Source organism: Muntiacus reevesi, chromosome 4, assembly GCF_963930625.1.
Source record: "Muntiacus reevesi chromosome 4, mMunRee1.1, whole genome shotgun sequence".
Classification (NCBI taxonomy): Eukaryota; Metazoa; Chordata; class Mammalia; order Artiodactyla; family Cervidae; genus Muntiacus; species Muntiacus reevesi.
In genome coordinates, this window is record NC_089252.1 from 127872947 (window position 1) to 127900477 (window position 27531).

The 27531-nt window shown below is 36.4% G+C and overlaps 1 protein-coding gene across 4 annotated transcripts in view; it reads left to right on the plus strand.

Annotated features, from left to right (window-relative positions):
• Positions 1-21748, plus strand: part of PTPRQ (protein tyrosine phosphatase receptor type Q) — a 291398-nt gene extending 269650 nt beyond the window's left edge. For all 4 annotated transcript variants that reach the window (XM_065934147.1, XM_065934148.1, XM_065934149.1 and 1 more), the window contains 6 exons: positions 5058-5192; positions 5595-5720; positions 6610-6758; positions 10879-11014; positions 20063-20186; positions 20433-21748. In XM_065934147.1, the coding sequence (XP_065790219.1) occupies positions 5058-5192; positions 5595-5720; positions 6610-6758; positions 10879-11014; positions 20063-20186; positions 20433-20470 (708 nt within the window). In that variant the 3' untranslated portion in view covers positions 20471-21748. The remainder of the gene's footprint in view (positions 1-5057; positions 5193-5594; positions 5721-6609; positions 6759-10878; positions 11015-20062; positions 20187-20432) is intronic.
• Positions 21749-27531: the final 5783 nt, after the last annotated feature.

Consider the following 27531-nt stretch of genomic DNA (forward strand, 5'->3'; position numbering starts at 1 on the left):
CCCTTAAATCTTCACCACGGACTTCAACTCTAATAGGTAGCAAGGTTAACCATGGTTCTCATTATGATTCTACAGATACCTGAAGCCTTCCTTTACTGCCCATACTCCCATTTAAAAAAATTTTTTTCCTTATCCATCATCTTCTCGCCTAGGCCTGCCATTTCATTTGGTCCCACTGGCGCTCTGCTTATGTATTGCTCCATCCTTTCCCCAACATCAAACATAGCCTGTCCTGTGTCCCCCTCCCCACAAGCCTCTGTTAAGAGGGAAAAGAATTCATTCATTCAAAATTTTACTTTGGTTAGTAATTACTCCAGAATGACAATTATACACTGAGTCTTACCTACCAATTAAGTAGACACAAATGAATACCTCATAGCCTAAAAGGTTCAACTAGCTATGGGATGACAGTATAGGATATGAACATGATTAGGAAGGCAACCAGACAGCTTTAGGAGGTATAACTGAACCACACAGATTACATAAACAAAGGAATATTAATGAACTCCCAGTGTTCCCTCTAAATATTGTAAGTTTTCAGGAGACAATCATAAGAAGAAGATAATGCAGAATGAACAATAAACTAAGTCTGAATATATATAGAATATAAACTTTCTTCTGTGGTCAAGTGATGTTGTAATATAATAAACCTTACAACAAAGTCGCTATGACCCATATGTAATGATATGTATCATCCTTACGGAGCTGCATAGTAAGCAGGTGCAGATGGAAAGCACTTGATATTAAGCCAAGTTTCAGTATTAAATGGGCAGTATATTTACTGCTTTTACTTTCAGGGCAATCTCCTTTGGGATGTCAGGAGAAGATGGAAATAAACTCATAGGACTGTAGTGGCCTCTCACTTTTCCATCCCCAAGTTTAGGCAGTCTTCACTTCACAAACAGTAAAGACTTCTCAGAATGAAGGACACCTCAGTTTCTCCCCACTCCCCAGTTTTCCTCCATGGCACCTCTGTGTGAAAGTTCATGAACACTTGATCCAGGAGCCAAAGATAGAGGCCATCTACAAATGGACTCTAGATTCCTATTTCTTTGGATGCTAGAGGAAAAGGGAGGAGAACTATAGAGCGAGAGAAGAAAGCAAAATAGGTAGTGTTTAGATGAGGGGGAAAAGTGAAATCTGAAGAAGGGAAAAGGAAATACAAGTAGGTGGTCTGAAGTATGTGCTTTGAGGCTAGGAAACAGCAGGCCAGGATCTGTAATTAGATTACTGTATGTTTACCTCTTGGGCCTTGGCTGTTCTTGGGAATTATACTCCTAAAGCTAGGACTCAATGAGAAGCTGGAAATTTTTGTTTAAGGGTGGACTGTGGGAGAGAGGTAGAGAGGAAAATACATACTTGCATCCTAAATAGCCAATAGTTGTACAAGTGAGTTTAGAAATGTTTTCAAGAGAGCAAACAAGAATATTATGTAATGGGACAAGAGGAAGACTCCAACCCGCTAACCCAAATTATCTCCCCTGTCAACCTAAGATGCCTGAAATTACTTCAGTTTGAGGATAGCTTTTACCATAGTTAGGCTGAAGATTAAAGGCTATGATGCAAATGAGCCATAATCATATCAGAAACATCAGATTTGGTCTATGCTGATAGAAGATTATAGTACCAAAGGATGTTGATCCCTGAAACAGGGAAATGCAGATGACTAGGAGAAATGTTTTATAAATTGATAAATTACCCTTTATTGTCCTCACCCTTAAGACACTTTCTTCATTCGGCTTCTAGGACAACATTCTCTTGATTTTCCATCTACACCTTTGACTCTTTCATCTCAGCCTCTTTGGTTCTTTCTTACCTCCTTGACTACCAAACACTGAAATTATCTACAGCCCATTCCTTGAATTTGCTGCTTCTTTTCAAACTCATTTCCTTGATGATCTCAACCATTCTTGTGATTTTAAGTAAGATCTACTTGCTGACTACTTTAAAATTATGTCTCTAGTTTGGACTTCTTTGTGAACTCCAAACTCATATACCCAATTGCCTTGATGACATTCCCACTTGAATATCCAAATGGGATTTCAAGTTTAATATGTCCATTGTGAATTCTTGATTTTCCTTTTAAGTCTGCTTATGCTAGGTGTGGGGAAAAGGGAACCTACCTACCTACACTGTTGGTGGAAATGTAAATTAGTACAGCCAGTATGGAAAACAGTATGGAGCCTCCTTAAGACACTAAAATTAGAGTTACCATATGATCCAGAAATCCCACTCCTGAGCATGTATCTGGAGAAAACTCGAATTTGAAAGGATAAATGCACCCCAGTGTTCATAGCAGCACTATTGACAATAGCCAAGACGTGGAAGCAACCAACCTGTCCACTGAGAGAGGAGTGGATAAAGGAGATGTGATGAGTGTGTATTTATACATCACATAGATGGTATAGATGTGTGTGAATATAAGTCCACACAGAATGTTGGCCATAAAAAAGAATGAAATAATGATATCTGCAGCTACATGGATGGGCCTAGAGATTGTCACACTAAGTAAAATTTGTCAGAAACGGAAAGAGAAATACCATGTGATATTACTTACATGTGTAACCTAAAATATGATACAAGTGAACTTATTTACCAAACAGAAATAGACCCACAGACATAGAAAACAAATTTATGGTTACCTATGGAGAAGGAAATGGCAACTCACTCCAGTGTTCTTGCCTGGAGAATCCCAGGGACGGTGGAGCCCGGTGGGCTGCCGTCTATGGGGTCACATAGAGTCGGACACGACTGATGTGACTTAGCGGCAAGGGGAAAGTGGGTGGGGAGGGATAAATTAGGGCTTTGAGATCGGCAGATACAATGTACTATATTAATAAATAATAAACTCTAATGCATAGCACAGGGAAGGATTTTCCATAAACTGCAATAAACTAACAGAAAAGACTAGGAAAAAGAATGTGTATTATATATGTATAACTGAATCACTTTGCTTTACACCAGAAACACATCATAAATCACTATACTTCAATTAAACAAATTTTTAAAGTATGTTCATACTAAAGATTTTTTTCCCCATCTTTATTTGGAATCGTTACTGACTCCCATCTTTCTTATACCCAGTATCCGATCCATAAGCAAATTCTCTCGGCTCTGTCTTCAGAATACACCAGATTTTATTACTTACCACAATGCCCATTCCTATCACCCAGATTGCATTCCTGGGTTGAATTGTTGCAATATTCTAACTACTCTCCTTCCTTTCCCTTTTTATACCACTATCAGCTTATTGTAGAGTAACTAGAGTGAAACTATTAAACACACTTTATGTATGTTGAGAATCTTTCAATGGCTTTCTATGTCATCCAGTGCAAAAACCAAACTCTTCTAATTACCTGCTCCAGGGCCTAACGCACTGCTGTCCTCCCTCTCTCGTTCTCTCCGTCACCTTCTATCACTGTCCCCACTTGCAGTTCCTGCAATTCCAGACACATCTCTCCTTTAATGCTGTCACACTTGACTTTCGACCTGGAACACTTTTTCTTCAAATCCTGAAGGGCTTACCTCTTTCTGCTTCAAGTCTTTCGTCAGATTTCACCAATGAGCCTTTTCTGAGCACCCTGTTTTCTGAAATTCTCTCTCATACCATTTATCACTTTAAAAAAGCTATGTAAATTGCTCATTTAATAGACCTGTTAACAGATTTAATGTCTGTTTCCCTTAACTAGAATACAAGACAAATCAGGGTAGGAATTTTAGTCGATGATGAATCCTCAGTTCCTAGAATAGTGCCTGGCACACAGTAAGCATGCATAAATATTATTTGAATGGAGGAATGTGCATTTTAAAGGCTGTAAAGAAATTAAAATATTAATGGTGCTTCATTCTGGATAGTGAGATTATAGATGAACTCCACATTTTTAAATATATATTTCTGAATTTTCCTAACATCCTACATTGATTGTATAGTACTATTTAACCTAAAAAAAAAAAAAAAAAAACCCTTTACAATAGAATTAATTACATACTCAAGTATTTCAACTGAGACTGGAAACAGAAATGCTTCAGCACATAGTCTTTGTCTGTTTGTTTTTAGGAGACTGAAGGTTTTGTTCCAGAAACCGTCATTGACTAGCACTGTGATTTGGAAAAAATCACCTAAAGTGGCTCACCATTCTTCAAAGTAAAATAAACTGGTTGGATTAGATTTTAGGACCACTTGAACTTTAAGATGTATACTATTCTGTGTAATACTCTATTCTCTGGCTACTGAGACAATCCAATTTAAAAATAAAATTCACCCTTAAACCTCATTCCTCAAAATATTTCGATGTTTGAAATAGATGTAATTCCATTCCTTTTTAAAAATTTATACATAAACTTTAAGAAAAATCCATAGATGCTACTCACATGGCATGCTTACATTCTAGGTGAATAGACCAAGTTTAGAACAACTTGATAAAACGGACAAGAGCTGTCGTAACAGGGTTGAGACAAATCTCAGGTCCTACAATAGTTAAGTGAATCTTCTTATCATCTCCACATTACTCTTGGTTTTAAGCTCTGGAGAATAATTACTAATACCATCATTTATGTAGATAATTTCTTGCAGGGATATATGAAAACATCTGCACATTTTTTAAATTTGTAACAATAGCTAGTGGAGTGGGTAAGACAGCTGGCTCTGGATCCAGACTATCTTACTGTGAGACCTTGAGCAAATTCACATTTCTTAGCTTCCATCTTCATCTGTAAAATGAGGATGATAGCAGTACTAATTCATAAGATTTTTTATAAGAAATAGATTAATTGAAAGATATTTAACATATTGTCTGCCACAAAGTGGTATTATTATTATTCATCCTTACTCTTTTATTCAAAGTTAGAAATAAACTTTAAGAACAGCTAGTTGTATATTACATTATGAGGTTAAAATTAATGTTGGAAATTTGAGTATCTTTTAGCATTCAAAAATATATAGTATTTTAGAATATTAGGTTATCTTATAACTAGTGTGTTTTCATATGTCTCAAAAACTAAAAAGTATTATGTATATATGTAAATATTGATGCAACGTTGTAATTATATCATTCTAGGGCTACTTATGTCCAAATGAATTTATTGCTACTCAAGGTCCATTACCAGGAACAGTTGGGGACTTTTGGAGAATGGTGTGGGAAACCAGAGCAAAAACATTAGTAATGCTAACACAGTGCTTTGAAAAAGGGCGGGTAAGTTATTTGAAAAGCTTTTCACAAAACCTTTATTTTACATTTATATGTGGTGTTGGGCTTCCCAGGTAGTGCTAGTGGTAAAGAACATGCCTCCTAAAGCAGGAGATGAGAGTCCAATCCCTGGATCAGGAAGATCCCCTGGAGGAGGGCATGGCAACCCACTCCAGTATTCTTGCCTGGAGAATCCCTTGGACAGAGGAGCCTGGTGGGCTATAGTCCACAGGGCTGCAAAGAGTCAGACACGACTGAAGTGACTTAGCACATGCGTGACAATTTTAGCTAATACTCTGACATATCAATGTATATAGCAGTTATACCTTAGTAGGAATAACTTTGAACTATATATATATATATATATAAAATGGTTCTTATAACTGGTGAATTTTCTCTTGACTACAGATCAGATGTCATCAATATTGGCCAGAGGACAACAAACCAGTTACTGTCTTTGGAGATATAGTGATTACAAAACTAATGGAGGATGTTCAAATAGACTGGACCATCAGAGATCTGAAAATTGAAAGGGTAAAAAAAAAAAAAAAAAAAAAAAAGGAAGGGAGAAGTCAAACATGATAAAAAATATGAATGCTCTAAATGTCTAAAGTAAAATTAATTTCTAGACATATTTCTGTATATTCAGTAATGCTTTTCTATTATCTTCAAAATAGAAGTTTTGAGTTGGCATTTGCCTTCAATATCTATGTCATGATGTTTAATTCCAAATTACTTGAAGTTTATATTAACTAATTAACTAAATTTGATATTAACTAATATCAAATTCTTAGGTAAACAAGGAACGAAATAGGAGGAAACAACTGGATCACTAGGTTTATCTTATTTTATGAAGAAACTGTAAAATTTTATTTAAAACAGGAATTTCTGAAATCACAGGTCTCTATCTATATCTTAATCGTTGGATTTTCTATTTAATCCAGAACTAATACAGAATCAATAACATAGAGACCCTGCCTTTATTATGTAAATATCTATACACATAGAAAATGATATAAGGATCTTTATACTTTCTGACATTATCAGATACTCAATACTAGTGTTTTGAATAATTTGTGAGCATGTTTATTTAAGTTGTTAGGTCAAAACTGTTCAAAACCCACTATTCTGGTGTTACAAAATGTTACACTACATTGAATGTAAATACCCTACATAATCATCTGTTTGCAAGATGTGCAACAATCATGCTCATTGTTTGCATTCATACTGAAAGGCAATTTTCTGTAGTGCAGCAACAGCAGAAGACTTCTCTTATAGGAAATCAAGAAACCACAGTTTCTTTGTTTTGTAAACTGTCATTTTAAAAGATCACCTTGAAAACCTGGGGAGTCAGCTACATTCAGATTTTGCTGTGATGCTTAAGTAACTTTTTCATGTGTCTTTAATATGTCATTCTGTCTAGCATGGGGATTGCATGACCATTCGACAGTGCAACTTTACTGCTTGGCCTGAGCATGGGGTTCCTGAGAACAGCACCCCTCTACTTCACTTTGTGAAGCTGGTTCGAGCAAGCAGGGCACATGATACCACACCCATGATTGTCCATTGCAGGTAAGAAAGGTTTTCAGAACTTTTTGTGAAATACTCGAAACAGGATTTAAACTCAACGTGACCTTTATGTTATCATGACACCATTGATTTTCTAGTAGAATATTAATGTAGATTCAATCCAGCTTTTAGTTTTCAGATATTTTACTGGTTATAACAAATCAAGATGTAGTTTTATAAAAGGTTAGATGACAGAGATAAAAGCTTTTAGTTTTCAGATACTTTACTGGCTATAACAAATCAAGATGTAGTTTTATAAAAGGTTAGATGCCCAGAGGGATGGGTAGAGAGGGAGGTGGGAGGGGGGATTGGGATGGGGAATACATGTAAATCCATGGCTGATTCATGTCAATGTATGACAAAACCCACTACAATATTGTAAAGTAATTAGCCTCCAACTAATAAAAATAAATGAAAAAAAAATAAAAGGTTAGATGGCAGAGATAAAATGAGTAATGACTGTGGCTAAAAGGAAGACAAAATATATATATCCTCGTACAAGAATTTTTATGAAATCTTTACTGGATTATACCTCTCAAAATCCTTAAAATGTATAAAAAATTGTAGCCCACTACTGATGTGAATGAGTCTGGGTGTGTAGAATCTTTTGAGTTTTATGAATAAACTCTTGATCCTTCATTATTTCAATTGAGATTAGTCTACTATATTAACTTAAACTTTTTTGTTAAAACAACTTCCGAGATTTGAGTTAAAAGATTTAAAGAAAATGAACTTTAAAATAAAGATCAAATTAAGTGACCAACCCAAGCATGATTCTAAATTTTTGCAAACTATTCAAATATCTTTCTTTGACCTAGCTCTTTAAACATGATAAATAGAATAAATTAAGGTTTTCACTTTTATTTTCATTGGTATTTTATACCACTGAAACACCAATACTCCCCCTCAAAAATAAAGCTCACAATTGTTTAGAATTCAGAGTTCTGGACATACTGATATAATTTATGCTTTCTAACATGTTATATCTAAATTAATCTCAGCATGAGTCTCTTCAATAGTTGTAGTTTGTAAATGAGAGAAAAAGTGGGTGATAATATTGTTTTATGATTCTACTTACATGAGGTACCTAAAAAGGGGGTAAAAACATAGAGACAGAAAGTGGAATTGTGGTTTCCAGGGACTTAAGAGAAATTGAGAGCTACTGTTTAATGAGTATAGAGATTCTTTTTGGGATTATGGAAATAGTCTAGAAACAGATATTGGTGATAGTTGCATAAGACTGTGAATGTGCTTAATCCCACTAAACTGTGCATTTAAATACAGTTAAAATGGTAAATTTTGTCATGTATCTTTTGTTACAATAAACATTTAAGTAATGATTTTTAACAGCATTAACAAAGTAATTATTAATTATAGTAACTCCAAAATCAATTGATGGATAATTATTCTAATGGGGATATATATACTATAATTAATGTAGTTAATATTTAAGAAAATATTAATCCATCCAGTTTTTAAACTTTTATTTAGATAAACTCAACACATGATTTAAATAAGTCTACGTTTTCCAGGAATATTTTAGATTTTTTAAATTATAAGAGTAATACATACAAGTGTCCTCATTATGAGATATTTTTTCACATTTAAAAACATTTAAAATTAAAAGTAAAAACCTCATTCTTACCCTCCCAATTCCATATACTCTCCATACACATAAAATTTTTAACAAACTGGTACATTTTGCCTTTAAAGTCAGTGATTGATTTTCAACTGGCATTATTGATGATTAAAGTGTAAGCTGCCTGTAATGTCTCCCTATTTTACCCATACACTGCCACACTGGACTATAATCGTGGATTTAAAAATTCACTAGAAAAGTAAAGTACCTTCTCTCTTCTAGACTCAAAAAGAGTAGCCTCATCCTTTGTGACTTAGCTACAAAAGCAGAAAAAAGCATGCTTACATTAATAATCTTTAAGTATCATTATAAAACTTTCTCCTAAATGATCATGGCCAATCTGAACTTCTCACCTTAGCTTTTGACCTACACATTTAGCTTCCAGTTCAACATGACAGCCTATTAATAAAATGACCACAGTATTCTGAAAATATAATGTGTCCAAAATAGAATGCTTGGGCCCATCTCCAAACTCACTCCTTCTCATCCCATCTTGGTCAACAGCAGTCCATTCTGCTTGGCCCAGAAACCCTAGACTCATCCTTGACTCTCCACTTTCTCTCACATTCTACATCCAATCCAATAGCAAATACTCTGATCCATGCCCCCCATCACCTCTCCACACACTTGCACCCCCTACCCTGCCCTGGTCTCCTTGCTTTTCTTTGAACATGCAGAACACCCTCCCAGTCAGATCTGTTCCCTTCCCTCACCTTCTGGCCATATCCTCCTCTCCTGGGTACCAACATGGTGCACTTCTAACCCTATTCAAGTTTCAGTGTCAGAGAATCTGTCTCTGATGACCCTGTCCTGCCCTATCACCTTTTATCTCCTTAATTTTTATCTTTCACCACAGCATTTATTGGGCATCCCAGGTGACGCAAGTGGTTGAGAATCTGCCTGCTAATGCAGGAGACGCAAGAGATGCAGGTTCGATCCCTGAGTTGGGAATATCCCCTGGATTATGAAATGGTAACCCATTCCAGTCGGAGTAGGCAATGGCAACCCACTCCAGTACTCTTGCCTGGAGAATCCCATGGATGGAGGAGCCTGGTAGGCTACAGTCCATGGGGTCGCTAAGAGTCAGACACGACTGAGCGACTTCACTTTCACTTTTCACTTTCATGCATTGGAGAAGGACATGGCAACCCACTCCAGTGTTCTTGCCTGGAGAGTCCCAGGGACAGAGGAGCCTGCTGGGCTGCCGTCTATGGGGTCGCGCAGAGTTGGACACGACTGACATGACTTAGCATTAGGAGCAGCAGCCCATCCCAGTATTCTTGCTTGGAAAGTCTCATGGCTCAGAGGAGCCTGGCAGGCTACAGTCCATGGAGCTGCGAAGTCGGACATGACTGAGCGCACACGCACATAGCACTTATCACCACTGAGCGTACCTTATGCGTGTTTCTTTTTTGTGTGGACTCCCATCCTTCCTCCCCTAGGATCTAAGCTCCGTAAGTACTGGAGACTTTGTGTGGTTCGCTCCTGCACCCCAGATGCCTAGGGCAGTGTCTGACACTCTAGGTATACTAACAATGTAATGGCTAAATTACTCTGCTGGGGCATATATATGTGTTATCGTGTTCAGAGTTATGTTGTAATGCCATTTCTTAGGCTGACTCATAGGCACTGACAACATTCAACTATTCTTTACCTTCAGAAGTAGTTTCTAGTTTCTGTATTGTTTTGTACTTTTCAAAGTGACATTTGTAAGACTAGGTGACCTTTCAAATGCCTTTTTTTCAGATTTACTTCCTATATTAACCATTTAAGTAGAGAGGAGTCTTGTCTTTCTAATTGGAATTTCTGAATAAATCTTGTCAGGTTTATCAATTAACAGTTTATATGGAGCACATACTGTCCTTCAGTATTTAACTAAATTCTTAAAAGGAAACAGCTTTCCAATGTCATTATCTATGGAAGGAAAAGGAAATCCTAGGGAAAGTGAAAAGAACACATGAGAGTCTATTTATCAATAAAATGTAGAAGAAGTGCTATCTGGGCTAAACAGGTGACATTTTCCATGTTTAGCATCCCTACTGGTAATCAAAAATATATTCAAAGTTTCTGGTGTTAAGACTTTTCAGTGATTTTTAAAAATATTTCCTGTACTTCTCCAACTACACCTCTTAAAACATTATAAAAGAAGAAGAAAAGTTCAACTGGTTTATTTATTTTTTTAATTTATTTATTTATTTTATTTTACATCATTGTATTGGTTTTCCATACATTGACCTGAATCCGCCATGGGTATCAACTGGTTTAAAAAATAGAACTCCAATATTTGATAGCATGTTAAAGATAATCATCTTGCTCCTTCTCAACAGTCTTGGGAACAATATAAGTACAAAGAAACTCCAAAGAAAATCCACTTCCAAATAAGAAAAGAAACTATATGTAATTTATTGCTACCATAGTTTATCTTCTTCATCACCATCCACATTTTTGCTGAATAATTTGCATGTAATTTCACTCTTCCTACAGCGCTGGAGTTGGAAGAACTGGAGTTTTTATTGCTCTGGACCACTTAACACAACATGTAAATGATCATGACTTTGTGGATATATATGGATTAGTAGCTGAACTGAGAAGTGAACGAATGTGTATGGTACAGAACCTGGTAAGGCCATCTAAAACTGCACGCAGTGTCGGCTCTAGAATGTTTCCTGGGAGGGCCTTAGTGGCACCAATCCGGTTAGACACGGACTACGGCTACAAAGCAGACACTCTTTCCTTATGTTATAAACCTCTGGGGTGGGGGCAAGGGCTTGGGGCTGGCAGCTGATGGAGATTATAGGAGAACTGGTCCACATGTCGCAGTCACCCTTCAGCATCATTACTGATGACTCATCCTAGCTTGTCTGTGCCGATAAGCATGTAGAAAAGAGATTTGTCTTTAGTACTTGGGAAGCACAGAAAAGGAATCAAATTAATTTCTTTCGTAAACATGCTAGAAGTTGTAATTGGGAAAAGTTTAAAATATTAACTATTAGGTTGGTCTACGTATTTCACTTGTCCATATTTATCCCTTTTGTATATTAATACCAATAATGTTTGTTACAGGATATTATCAACTGAGAGTCTTTGGTTGTTTTGGTTTGGAAACAAAAGTATTTTTAAAATCTAGATTTCTGTCATAAAAGAAATCACATAGTATAATGGTAATGAAACTGAGATCCCTCTGCTGAGTATCTAGTAGGTTCCAGGTACTATACTAGATCATTTACATGCATTATCTCATTTAATTCTTTATTTGTAAAGCAGGTCCAATGAAACTAATCAATAGGCTAGGTATAACTGGCTCTTCTTTAAAAATAGGGAAGCAGATGTTCCAAGAGTTTAAGTGATATTCAATGGTTATAAATGTCAGAGCCAAAATTCAAACCCCAATCTGTCTAATTACACTGAGATGTTCTTCTCATGTCTTTGGATTGATATTTTTATACTACACAGATTTTTCTCACAGTAAATATGCAGATCTTCTATAATGGTATTTTCTAGGGTACCAACTAGAAAACATAAGTGGCTTTACAACCGTTAGAGGTGGGAGAAAACAGGCTCTTTGCTAAAATAAGTTTGAGAAAATTTCTTAGAGCCTCTATGCTAATGTGCATTGACATTTATAAATACAGAGCCCTTGTGAACAACATTTCCCAAACTTATATGACTATGGTATCCTTGAACCCTTTGACCCCAAAACATGTAATGCCATATCATGGAACATTAATGTTCTCAGGAAGATGTGGCTCTAGATCAGAGACAACCAAACTTTTCAAAATGTACAGCCTTGTCAGGAGAAAAGTTTCAGCATTCAATTCCTGGGCTTCCCTGGTGGCTCAGATGGTAAAGAATCTGTTACAATGCAGGAGACCTAGGTTTGATCCCTGAGTAGGGAAGATATCCCAAAGAAGGAAATGGCAACCCACTCCACTATTCCTGCCTGGGAGATCCCATGGACAGAGGAGCCTGGGAGACTACAGTCTGTGGGGTGGCAAAGATTGACAAATACATACACACATAAAAACACATACATATTTTTTAAATGTAGATTGGGCAATTATGTATATTATAAAGTATACACAAATAAATTGAAAACCATGAGGTAAAGGTCAAATAAGCAATTATGACAACCTTACTAATAGTGATGGTGTGGCTCAGTCTGTAAAGAATCTGCCTTTAATGCAGGAGACCTGGACTTGATTCCCTGGGTTGGGAAGATCCCCTGAAGAAAGAAATGGCTACCCACTCTGGTATTCTTGCCTGGAGAATTCCATGGACAGAGAAGCCTGGCGGGCTGTGGTCAATGAGATTGAAAAGAGCTGGACATGACTGAGGACTGGAATGCAAAAGTAGGAAGTCAAGGGATACCTGCAGTAACAGGCTAGTTTGACCGTGATGGAAAAAATGAAGCAGCGCAAAAGCTAACACAGTTTTGCTAAGAGAATGCACTGGTCATAGCAAATGCCCTCTTCCAACAACATAAGAGACTACTGTATACACGGACATCACCAGATGGTCAACACCAAAATCAGATCGATTTTATTCTTTGCAACCAAAGATGGAGAAGCTCTATACAGTCAGCAAAAACAAGACTGGGAGCTGACTGTGGCTCAGATCATGAACTTCTTATTGCCAAATTCAGGCTTAAATTGAAGAAAGTAGGGAAAACCACTAGACTATTCAGGTATAACCTAAATCAAATCATTTATGATTTATACAGTGGACGTGACAAAGATTCAAGGGATTAGATCTGATAGAAAAAGTGCCTGAAGAACTATTGGACGGAGGTTTGTAACATTATACAGGAGGTGGTGATCAAAATCATCCCTAAGAAAAAGAAATGCAAAAAGGCAAAATGGCTGTCTGAGAAGACCTTACAAATAGCTGAGAAGAGAAGAGAAGTGAAAGCCAAAGGAGAAAAGAAAAGATATAACCAACTGAATGCAGAGTTCCAAAGGATAGCAAGGAGAGACAAGAAAGCCTTCCAAACAGAACAATACAGAGAAACAGATGAAAAACAATGGAATCGTAAAGACTACACATCTCTTCAAGAAAATGAGAGATACCAAGGGAACATTTCATGCAAAGACGGGCTCAATAAAGGACAGAAACGGTATGGACCTAACAGAAGCAGAAGAGATTAAGAAGAGGTGGCAAGAATACACAGAAGAACTATACAAAAAATACCTTAATGACTCAGATAACAATGATGGTGTGATCACTCACCTAGAGCCAGACATCCTGGAACGTGAAGTCAAGTGGGTCTTAGGAAGCATCACTATGAACAAATACAGTGGAGGTGATAGAATTCCAGCTAGGCTGTTTCAAATCCTAAAAGATGATGCTGTGAAAGTGCTACACTCAATATGCCAGCAAATTTGGAAAACTCAGCAGTGACCACAGGACTGGAAAAGTCAGTCTTCATTCCAATCCTTAAGAAAGGCAATGCCAAAGAATGTTCAAACTACCAAACAATTGCACTCATCTTACATGCTAGCAAAGTAATGCTCAAAATTCTCCAAGCCAGGCTTCAACATTATATGAACTGAAAACTTCCACATGTTCAACCTGGATTTAGAAAAGGCAGAGGAACCAGAGATCAAATTTCCAACATCCATGGATCATAGAAAAAGCAAGAGAATTCCAGAAAAGCCATCTACTTGTGCTTCATTGACTACACTAAAGCCTTTGACTGTATGGATCACAACAAACTAGAAAATTCTTCAAGAGATGGGAATACCAGGCCACCTTACCTGCCTCCTGAGAAATCTGTATGCAGGTCAAGAAGCAGCAGTTAGAACCAGACATGGAACAATGGACTGGTTCCAAATTGGAAAAGGAGTACGTCAAGGCTGTATATTGTCACCCTGCTTATTTAACTTATATGCAGAGTACATCATGCAAAATGCCAGGCTGGATGAAACACAAGCTGGAATCAAGATTTCCAGGAGAAATATCAATAACGTCAGATATGCAGATGACACCACCCTTATGGCAAAAAGCCAAGAGGAACTAAAGAGCCTCTTGATGAAAGTGAAAGTGGAGTGTGAAAAAGCTCACTTAAAAGTCAACATTCAAAAACCTAAAATCATGTCATCTGGTCCCATCCCTTCATGGCAAATGGATGGGGAAACAATGGAAACAGTGACAGACTTTCTTTTCTTGGCTCCAAAATCACTGCAGATGTTGACCGCAGCCATGAAATTAAAAGACAACACTTGCTTCTTGGAAGAAAAGCTATGACCAACCTAGGCAGCATATATATTACCAAGTGTAAAATATATAGCCAATGGGAATTTGCTGTGTGGCTCAGGAAACTCAAACAGGGGCTCTGTATCAACCTAGAGGGTGGGATGGGGAGGGAGACGGGAGGGAGGCCCCAAAAGGAGGGCTTATATGTTTATCTATGGCTGTTTCATGTTGAAACTTGACAGAGAACAACAAAAGTCTGTGAAGCAATTATCCTTCAATTTAAAAAAGAACTCTCCCCCCCAGGCCAAAAAAAAGTAGAGACATTACTTTGCCAACAAAGGTCCATATAGTCAAAGCTATGGATTTTCCAGTAGTCATGTCACATGATGGATGTGAGAGTTGGATTATAAAAAAAGGCTGAGGGCCAAAGAATTGATGCTTTTGAACAGTGGTGTTGGAGAAGACTCTTGAGTCCCTTGGACAGCAAGGAGATCCAACCAGTCAATCATAAAGGATAGCAATCCTAAATATTCATTGGAAGGACTGATGCTGAAGCTGAAACTCCAATACTTTGGCCACTTGATGTGAAGAACTGACTCCTTGGAAAATAATATGATGCTGGGAAAGATTGAAGGTGGGAGAAGAAGGGGGCTTCCCTGGTGGCTCAGAGGTTAAACCGTCTGCCTGCAATGCGGGAGACCCGGGTTCGATCCCTGGGTCGGGAAGATCCCCTGGAGAAGGAAATGGCAACGCACTCCAGTATTCTTGCCTGGAGAATCCCATGGACGGAGGAGCCTGGTAGGCTACAGTCCACAGGGTCACAAAGAGTCGGACACGACTGGGGAGGAGAAGGGGACAACAGAAGATGAGATGGTTGGATGGCATTACCAACTCGATGGACATGAGTTTAAACTTGCTCCAGGAGTTGGTGATGGACAGGGAAGCCTGGCGTGCTGCAGTCCATGGGGTCACAAAGAGTCAGACATGACTGAATGACTGAGCAGCAACAAAGTGACTAATACCTACTTATATTATTATTAGGTATTTTCAAAAGATAAAATATATACTTAGCAGAAAATAATTCTGTTTCAATAGTGGTCTTAAAATATATAGTTTAAATTACTTATAGTTTTTATAAGTGATCTAGCTCACTGAGAGATTTGATTACATTGTTGTTTTCATCTCTTAGTATGGCTATTAGATGGTTATTCTAGGGGTATGAAAAATGTTAGTCCTACCATTTTCTTGTCATTCATTTGTATTTTGCTGATAAATAATATCTTTAATCCTGAGTCTTTTTATAGGAATCTTTTAAAGCCACTTAAATTATGTAATGGCTAAGTACAACTAGGTACTGTCATCCATATGCATTCCCTTAAATGCTGAAAGGGAACACATGAAAGAAGCATCACTCTTCCCTTACTAAACTTCAGAAATGGACTGTGACTTGTGGCCAGGCTTGGCTCCATGAGTATGCATTCTATTCAAACTTATGGGTCCCCACCTTCAAAAGGGCCTTGCACTTGATTTGATGCCTGCTATCACTGTTTTGAAAAATCTTTATTAATTTTGAGGAAAAGTGTTAAGTCAACTCTTTGCAACCTCATGGACTGTAGCCCACCAGGCTCCTCTGTCCTTGGAACTCTCCAGGCAAGAATACTGGAGTGGGTAGCCATTCCCTTCTCCAGGGGATCTTCCTGACGCAGGGACCAAACCCTGGTCTCCTGCATTGCAGGCAGATTCTTTACCATCTGAGCCACCAGGGAAGCCCCAATTTTGAAGAAGGAAGCTCGTATCTTCACTTCGTAGTGAGCCCCACAAATTTTGTAGCTGGTTCTTATCCAGGGATCTTTTAAGGGTTTCAATATCAATACAACTATTAGTGATTATTAAAACATGAGAACAGGATAAATAGCTAACGTTTTCCTCCACGTTCCTAGGTGTGCACATGTAGATGATGAGCAATGTTCTTGGTACTGATCGAGATGGGTTGGCTTTCCTGGATGAGTTAAAGGATGGGGATGAGTAAGATTTCTTTCCTTCTGGAGACTAGGTTCAGTCTTCAAATAATAAAAGGTGGATTCTGTCATGTTGTACAGCTTCATGAAACCAAACTTTGTAACAAGTGTGTTCAAGAATGCCTGTGGATAATTTCACACAATTTAGTACTCAGTATGCACTATAAACTTCATACATTGTGCTGGAATAACCAGCCAGGGGAAGCTGTTGTAGGCTGAGTAGGGGCATGGGAAGAGCATGAATTTTGGAGTCAGAGAATTGAGTTCAGATTCCAGTCCTGCTAATTTCTGGCTCTGTGAATTTGTTTAGTTAACTTCTCTAAGTTTCTTCTCTTTTGTAAAATAGCTGTGTTACACAATCTTATTGTATTAAATAAAAGAAAGTATCTGCAAGCACCAAGCATGCAGCAGATGCACAGCACGCAGTAAATGTCTGACAATGTAGTTGTGCCCACTGCTTTTGGGGATAAAAAGGTGGCGGGTCATTAAAATCCTGATAAAAGTCACTGAATCAATAGGGAGAAGTCATGAATATTAGTTGGGATATTTGAGATAAATACATCTTCATCTTCCCTGGTGGCTCAGCAGGTAAAGATTCTGCCTGCAATGCAGGAGACACAGGTTCAATGCCTGGATGGGGAAGATCCCCTGGAGAAGGAGATGGCAACCTACTCCAGTATTCCTGCCTGGAAAATCCCATCGATAAAGGAGCCTGGCTGGTTACAATCATGGTGTCACAAAGAGTCAGACACGCCTGAGCACAAGGCACATCTCCATCAGTATCCATAAAAAGTATAGGTAACCTTCCCTTGGTGGCTCAGATAAAGAATCTGCCTGCAATGTGGGAGACCCAGGTTCGATCCCTGGGTCAGGAAGATCCCCTGGAGAAGGGAAAGGCAACGCACTCCAGTATTCTTGCCTGGAGAATCCCATGAACAGAGGAGCCTGGTGGGCTACAGTCCATGGAGTTGTCAAGAGTCGGACATGACTAAGCGATGAACACTTTCAGTTCCACCCTTTCCATAAGAAGTTATAAAATTAAGGTAGATCCATGTTTACTAATTAGCCTCCACTCTGTAAACCATATAAATCACAATTCTCAGATCCTTGCTTAAAACATCATACTGCATAGCTAACGGTCTTTCACCTGACTTTGTTCCCAGAAGCTAAGGTCTCTACTGTCTTTTCTCTGTGATGAAAAAAAGGGAAATGACCACACCTTGGCTCCAGTCCTTACAAATCAGCATTGCCTTGCACAAGAGTGGTTTCTTATTTTCTCCTATTGCACTTGGGTATGATCCCAACGTCTGTGAAGAACGCTGTATCAGCACAGATGGCAGCAGTCATGGCCAGGGGTGGGGAGGTGGAAACCTCAGCGACAGAGCACCATGGAAAGACACCCGAGGGGTTTAAGCAAGGATAACCAAAAGTTCTTTCTCTGTGTACCAAGCCACAGTTCACAGCAGCCCCAAGAGATCTGAAAGAGCCTTCTCAGAGAATACTCTGCAGTGAGATAATACCCTGAGATACTATTCCTGCCTCAAATAAGGTTAATCTGGATGAAATCCCTTTCCTGCTCCGGATCTCTTGAAAATTGACTGATGTAAACTCCTGAAGAAGAAGAAAAAAGAATTATTTCGGGTGCCTAGTTTTTCTTTTTGCTGCCAGATCGATCGATTGATTAGTCGATCTGTCTATCTATCTGGCTGGCCTTAAATCTTACAACATAGCCTTTCTGATCCCCCAGATGAGGAAACCGAACATCAGAAAAATTTAATTCGTATGGTAACAGGACTATCTAGGGTAGAAACTGGAATTAAATTCTTCACTGACACTTTGGCAATAACACACCACTGCAGAGAGATCTTGGAACATGTAGCACTGCCCTGTGGAGCTCGGCCTGCTAATTTCTGCTGGCAGAGTTTACACCCATCATTCTTTCCAGTGGAGAAGACGAGATCTGGACAGTCAGAAGTTTTGCATATCAAATGTGACTTCAAGTTCAAATGTGTTTTTTTTTTTAATAACGGAAATCATAAATTTACATGAATGCTGTTTTCAAAGAAATTATATCATGTTAATATATTTCTGCTAATAATGCTACTTACTGTGTGATGTACATTTTAAAATATTCTTTTAGAATTACCTTGAGAAGAATGTCAAGAGCAATTTCAATAGAATTTTTATTCCCTTATAACCCTTCCTTTCTCACCAAAATTGAATTATGCAACCTGATCATCCTTCTTACATACAAACTTGATCTCTAATGACCTCTGTATGCTCCCCAAATCAAGCCTGTCCTTAAATGGTAAAGATCGACTAACTGTGAGAATTAAATGAGGCTAGGTCAACAAACATTCATTACGCAACTACCACATTCCAGCCACTATTACAAGCAATGGGAATATAGCAGTGAATATGACAGGGTTCTGTCCTCACAGAACCGACATACCACAGATGAGACGTCTGTGGAAACATTTTGTAATCCACGAAGAAATACGTCTTCCTGATAATGACCAGCAATTTCTGAAGAGCGTCTCAATAGTGTAATTCCAAAAAGGTTTTGTTAGCAATATACCAAAACTATACCAAAAAAGGTTTTGGTATAGTTACCAATAGATATAAATATAACTTCTTAAGATGGTCACTTAGAGGACATTCTATTTAAATCAGCTGTCAGTGTGTATGTGTGTTATCTTAAACATTGGGTTATATTCCTTTAACTTCAGGTACCTTTCCTATGTGAAAATGAGGGTGCTTTTCTATGATTGTAACCTTAACTAACCTCTGGAAAAGTCCAAACCCAGAAATGCTAACAGGTCATTGAGTTATATTGAATAAACTTAAAGAACTCAGGTGGTACTGAATTTATTTCAAACTTTAGATGAAATGTTACGAGTCTTTGGATATCTCAGTGGTCAACTGCCTTGTATTTACAGAGACCAGATCCTTGACATTAAATAGGCCAAATGTTGGGTGATTAACAGAAATATTAAACATACTCTACATGTGCCTTTGGTGTGTAGATATGCTCAGTCACAGATTTTGAAAGTAAATTTAGCATCTACATTCCAAAAGCCATTCTAACAAGAAAAGTATAAGAAAAATTACTCAATTATGCCTAACAGGAAAAACATTAAAAAATTTGAATAATATAATTTTTTTTTAGTTTTTATAATCACAGCAAGAAAGAACATATGAACACTTGGTACTTAATGACAAGTACTAAAAAAAAGAAAAAAAAACTGGAAACTACAAAAAAACCCCACAGGTTAGCAAACTTTATGTTTGAAATGATAGAAAATCACTTATATACTTGGTGAATTGTGTGCCTTTAACTTAGCTGTTTAACATTTGTTGAATTCAATATTACTTTTAACTGTAAAAGTATAGCCCTTCCTTTTAAGAGAAATCCCCATCCCATCCATTTATTTAACCACCCTTTCTTTGATGTCTAGGCACAGTATATCTTTTTACATCAGTGCGTTCTGGATCTCTTATCGAGTAAAGGAAATAATCAGCTCATCTGTTTTGTTAACTATTCAGCACTTCAGAAGATGGACTCTCTGGATGCCATGGAAGGTAAACAGAGGCACTGTATATCAACTTACGAGTTTACCACCTATAACAGGAGAATTAATTCAATAATTACCATTTGCTGAAAATGGTTTAGAAGTTTGGCAAGCAAACATATCAATTTTTTAATTTCTCTCTAATCCAAGTCAGGATAATAGCCTTTCCATGTACATTATATTTTTATCATGAAACATTTAAATCTTTTTAACTGTTAACTTCAATTCTTTCTTATGGCATGTTTTTATGTTATAGGTGATGTTGAGCTTGAATGGGAAGAAACCACCATGTAAATATTCAGACCAAAGATTACAACTGGAAGATATTTTCAAACCCCAGGGGCCAAAATTATCCCCTTATTCTTCTGATTTGAAATGTACAGCCCTAAGTAAAACTCTATGTTGCTCTTACTATGCCTTACTAAACTTACATTTTATGAATAGTCCTAGGAAATAGCTAATTCCAGATAGTTGTCGGTTTTGTACAGAATATTATAAACTTAAATAGTTTAAAAAGAGATATCCCAGAGATTTATGAAGCCATTCTGTACTTGGGGAATGAGTCAAATATAAAATTATACTTAATGCTTCAATGTGAATTTTCCCTACATATTGGATTCAATCTTGAACAAAAGTTGTAAATGTTGATTCAGTAGTGTTATTTTGGCCTCCAGGGTGTTGACTTTTCTCGTGGATAACTTCCAGGACTGTCATAATGATCTGTACCTCCATGTAAGCTCCTGTGTTTTGAACCCTCTGTTTTATGAGTGCTGAGATACCATCTCATGATGTCGAACAGCTGACAGTACCCCCCTGACACTCCCCGGATCACTTGGCCTTTATACAACACACAGTAGCTCTTTGGATGACACGTAGGGCTATTTCAGTTGCACTGTAATATTTAGCTTGAAAAAACAGAAGGGAAAATTAAACAGTGCAATTGATCATATGAAGTTGTCTGGTACTTTTCTAGCCTGTCTATATCTGTATGTTTTCAGGAACAAGCTATACCACTATATTGTATGGTTAAACGTATCAGTATTTGTCCACAGATATGCATTCAACCTAGTAACAATTTTGAAGGATTTTTTCAGCAGAAATGTATGAAAACAGTAATAAAAAGGTAATGTGTCTCAAGTTTGAAAACCCAGGATGTGCTGCTGTGGTGCCAACAGACACTTCTGAATAGATTACATAAAATGATCTTTATTTCATTTCCTAAGGCTGAATATTAAGGAGTATATTTGGTGGAACTGAACACACAAAAAAGTAACTAGACCCTAGCAAATTAGAGATTTTTTTAAAGAAAATAACTCACCCTCCTTTTGTTAGATAGTAACAACGTGCTAAGTTTTGAACTATATGAAATTATTGTCATAGATTTCAATTAAGGGTCATAAAATAGTATTATTTTATTTCTTCTATGGTAAGAATCATAGTATGTTTATTTCTTCTGGAATACACATATAGAAAATGTAATGGCCAATAAAATTGAATTTTAAGGAATTGAGTTACTTTGCAGCATGATTTCAGAGGTCCTTATAAACAAAAATTTGATTTTGTATCACATATTAAGATATAATTAGTGATTATCTTAACTGAAGTATATTATATATAATTACAATAATGTAATGTAGTATAAGTAATATATGATCATTTCCCAAGGTACTCAAAAATAGTAAATAATTTTAAAAATTGAATTTATCATCCAAGAAATTAAATCCTTTCGTTTTCCCAGCAATTCCGCTTTCTGCTTTTTTTAATGACAAGAGTGTGTAAATAAATACATTAATGTTCCAGCCAGAAAGTAAACCAGAAAGTTTACTCTATAGAAAGTTAGAGAAAACAGTAAGAAATGATGAGAACTCTAAAATATTCAAATTGGACTGAGAAGTTCTTCAATTTGTTTCATGTGTCACTCATTGAAAGCATGCGGTAAGCCAGTACGTATGAATGTGAACTTTTTTATTCATGGAAGACAGACCTGTGGAACGTACTGGAAGTCTACTTTTAAATGTATTAAATAAGAAAAGAAATAGTTCAATCCACAAGCAAGTCCATTTTCAATAGTATCTATATAAAGCAGAGTGCAGAATAGAGTTGACCCATGTGTATGTGCATATGTGCATATAAAACAAAGTTTTGAAACAAAGCCTCCTCTGAGAGTGCTTACCAGTCTTTCCTGTGCATACAAATCACCAGGGGATTGTGTTAAAATGTAGATTTCTACTTCAGCAGGTCTAGGATAAGACCTAAGACTCATCACTTCTGGAAAGTACTCAAGTTATACTGCTGCTTGATTTCAGGCCATACAATGAATAACAAATCTCTAAAAGACAGGATCAGAATAACTTTATTTCCACCTGAAATTATCTGAAACATGTCTAAAAAGATTCGTCTTCATTATATATAAAACACCTGTAACAGAGCACCTGTTAAGTGTATAGTTCACTAGTTGCATCACAAAACTGTAACTGAAACGAAACTGAAATTCACATATTAATGATAGCTAAATTTTCTCTTAATTATACTATGAAAAAGGCTAGTTTACAGCCAAGTTTTATAGGTGGCTACCAAGTGCAAATTAAAATAATGAGGAACATCTGTAACATTTTTAGATTGGATTTGTCAAAATACATTGAAGCATATGTACAATAAATGAGCAACATGTGTTTCATCTGAACCAGATGAAACTGGAGCCTCTCAGAATTGTTTGTCAGAAATGAGAGCAGCTGTGGGTATCACCTCTACTTTCATGCTGCTTTAAAACACATAATTTTCTTCTTTCACTTTATAGGTGAAATGTATAAGTCTTTTGAAAAAGCTAATTAAACCTTGCCCTCTTCGTAGAGGAGATGGCGATTCATTCTTCACATCTGGTATCAAATACTAGATTTTAAAAATGAAACTGAAGTTCAGCAAACTACTCTCTAAGTCATGACATTATTGTGACAGGTCCATTTTTATAGGCCAACTTTTAGAAAACTCCCAGTAAAAATTTTGATGATGCCATTAACACAAAATGATCTGAAATTCTTAACTGCCTGATACTAAAAGTGAAAATGTGGAATAAAAATGTTTATAAAGCATAATCTTGGCTTGCCTTCTTTGGACAACAAATACTGTGTGGTAAATGACATCATAAACATGCATAAAGATACCATTTGGAATCAAAACTCATATATCCATCAGTTAATGAAGATGTTCTACAGAATAGATGAGATCACACATATGAAAGTGTTTCAAAAAGTACAAGGAATTGCACAAAGATAATTTTTTACAATATTTTATCCAGGCTGGACAGTGTGTATGCTTATCAGTAAGATAACACACCCCGCTTTACGATTGTATTGTACCTTGTGATATTAGTTCCACATTTGTATGTCTGTGTCACATGCACACGTTAAAGAGAAAATTATAGCAGATATGTTGACTTCTGCTAAATAAGACCAGTGACACTTTCTTTTCATAAATGATTAAGAGCATTCCCAAGGAATGTTTGGACTAAAGTGAATAGATAAAGATGTATACAGATAACAAAATGTGATTTGGAAAACAAATGAAGATGATTTCCATTTCAGATGTTTCAAATGGACATACCAAATCAGTGTCCGCAATAGTTATTTGAAAATAAAATTAACTCAACAGACAGTGATGAAAAGTATTATTCTCCCTTGTTATTGGGATTGTTTCTTTAGAATTGCAAGCTTGAATTATTTTCATTTTTACAGAACATATTAGATTGAGAAGCCATTTTAGTAAATTAGAAACTTTTTAGAATACTTTGACACACATATAATACTTTTATACCTGATTAATCCTTATAAATTTCTCTAAGATTCTAAATTCCTCTGCTGTGTCCATTATCACAGATAAACATAATAAAAGCTTAATAGATGCACTTGAGACCACATTTAGTAAAGCTGGAAGCTGCATGCATATCATAATCATGTCACTGAAAGCCAATGATAAAGATAAAATTTGTAAAGCTCACAAAGAAAAGAGACCTATTTAGGAGTTCAAGATAAGAAAATATCCTGGCTTCTATTTAGAAACAATGCAAGCCAATTGACAGTGAAACAACATATTCAAAGTGCTCAAAGTACCACCTAAATTTGATTAATGGCAAATACAACATCTACAGCTAATGTCATGAAAGTGAAAGTCGCTCACTTTGTCCAACTCTGTGATCTCAAAGACTGTAACCCGCCAGACTTCTCTGTTCATGGGTTTCTCCAGGCAAGAATGCTGGAATGGGTTGCCATTTCTTACTCCATTTCTTACTCAGGGGATCTTCCTGACCCAGGGATCAAACCCAGGTTTCCTGCATTGCAGGTAGACTTTTAACTGCTTGAGTCATCAGGTGAAATATTAGAGACCTTCACCCTAAGAGCAAAAAAAGGCAAAAATGCCCACTTTCACAACTTCTGGGAAGATCCCTGGAGCAGGAAATGTCAACCCACTCCAGTATTCTTGGCTTAAAAATCCCATGGACAGAAGAGCCTGGCACACTACGGCCCATGGGGTTGTAAGGGTCAGACATGACTGAGCAACTGAGCGCACTCACAACTTCTTTTCCACATTGTACCGAGGTTCCTAGTCATTACACTAAGGCCAGAAAAAGGTTTGTAAATGAAGAGACAAAACTGTCCATGTGAGTGTAATTATTTATGAGGAAATTCCTGAGGAAACTACAAAAATCGCTATGTATGATAAATAGCTTTAAAACATATTACAGAATATAAGATCAAGATACAAAAAAATCAATTTTATCTTGACAACTGAACTGGAAATGGTAATTAAAAATGCCATTAAGGATAGCATCCATAAACATGAAATGCTTAGAATAAGTTTAACAAAGTATTTGCAAGAACCATACACTAGAAACAATATTGATATGAATTGAAGCAGGCTTAAATAAAATTTTTATAATGCATGTCCATGAACTCACAACATCAATTCTCCTCATACTGATCTATGGATTAAATGGAATATTAATCCCATAAGGCTTTTTTCTAGAAATCAATAAACTTGCTTATAATTTATATAGAAATGATGCAAAAAATCTAGAATAGCCAAAGTATTCAAATAGAACACTGCTGAATGATTTAGACTGCATTGATGTATACATACATGTATACATATAGCATTTATATTAAAAAAATACAAAGTAAAAGTGAAAAAATGGACTCTCACATAGCTGGTCAATTGGGTGTCAACAAAGGTGACAAAGTAATTCAATGGAGAAAAGATTGTCTTCCCAATAAACAGTGCTGGAATGACTGGATGCCCATTTGAAAAAACATGAATCGTCATCTTTAGCCTCATCCCTAGCCTATATAACACACACAGATATTAACTTGAAATGCAATACAGACCTAAATGTAAAGCTTAAACTATAAAGCTTATAGAAAAAAAGTTAATAAAATCCTCATGACTTTGGGACATGCAAAGATGTCTTAGAGTACAAAGAAATATAACATAAAAGAAAAAAAATTTATATATTGTACTTCATCAGAATGATAACATTCTGCTCTTTAAAAGACTATGAAGAAAATGAAAATTCAGGCTACTGGCTGGGAGAATAGGAGAAAATATTCACAAATGTGACAAGATGCAAGTCCTGGGATCAGTATTCAGAATGCATGTATATTTACAGGATAACACACACACACATGGGCAATACATGGAAAGATGCTCAACACCATTAGTCCTCAAGAAAGTGCAAATAAAAATCAGAATGAAGTAACCATACTAATAAATGCTTAAAGTTAAAAATGACAGGTAATATCAAGTCATGCTAGCACAAATTTGGAGAAGCTGGAACTGCTATGGTATATGGTGCAACTACTCTGAAATACAGACTGTTTCTTCCTAAGATAATACCCTATTGCCATATTACTGAGTATTGCCAGGCCTACTCATTTATCCAAGAGAAGTTAAAATATATTTCCAGAAATGGACTTGTATTAATAGTGCTCTTAGCAACTTTATTTACAATGGCCAAAAATGGAAAGAATCCAAATGCCCATCAGCAGAAATGAGCAAATAAGTTGTGGCATTTTTTGGCAATAAAAAGAAAATGAAATATTGATACACATGAGAACAGCAAAAATCTTCAAAACCATTATACTGAGTGAAAAGAAGACAAATATAGGGGAATACATACTGTACGAGTCCACTCAGATGTAGTTCTTGAGCAGGTGAAATTAATCTATAGTGACAGAGATCAAATCGGCGGTTACCTGGAGTGGAGTTTACATGGGGAATTGACTGCAATGGACGAAAAGGATCTTTTGGGGGTGATGAAAGTTCTATATTTTGAATAGAGCGTTATTTATACAGATATATTCATTTGTTTAAACGTTTTCAGTTGTATACATACAATGAATGCTTTTTTCATGCAAATTATAATTCAATAAATTTGGTTAAAATAGAGTAATGAAAAAGTATTAAGATATTTACAGTAAGCTACTCATATGTTTTAAAATACAAGTAGTGCATATTTAATGGATTCACTGATTATAGTACGTATGTAAAATCATAAATAGTAATGTAAATGCATCAGAATCGTGATTTCCTCTGACATGGGAGGAACCCGGGAAGGAAGATGAACTGCCATGATATCAAGAGGATCACAAGAGTTTCAAACGCATTTGTAAACTTTGTTTTAAAGTCTAAAGCTTATATGGCCACATAGATTTGTTAAAATTAAGTAATGAATAAAAAATATTCTTTAATAAAGTTTTGTGCTTGAAATATTTCTTAATTTTAAAAGTGTGAGTATAATTTAAACTTTAATAACTTACTACAATGACTTAAATGTTTATGTACCATTTTCACTAATCTATCAAAGTATCCTGCTCATCCACTTGAATGAGGGCAACATGAAGAGAAATATTTACTTTGTTATTCACTCCATTCCCAAATGCCTAGCAATCAGTGTTTTAAACATTAAATATAAAACCTGACACTGCAAGTGCTTTCCACAGAATTCACTAGTTCTTATTCACTTAGTATTTATAGTTCACTAAAAACTATATTCTTATTCACTTGGTATTTATAGTTTGAGGTGAACGTCCATGGAAGATATGAATTCACTTGCTGGACTCTTATACTGGAAAACAGAGCTTCATCAATCTAAGGGCACCACATTCCTAAAGTTGGTACATATTAATAGGATCAACACCTACTTCTCTGGGCTATCATCTCAGAGTTTTTACTTATTTATATTTTAAAGGATACACTTACAATTGTGATACGAACCATTTGCATGAAATAGACTTATAATTCTATTTACCATGAATAATAATAGCTTTCTTTAATGAATCATTATGTGCCAAGCATTCTTCTAA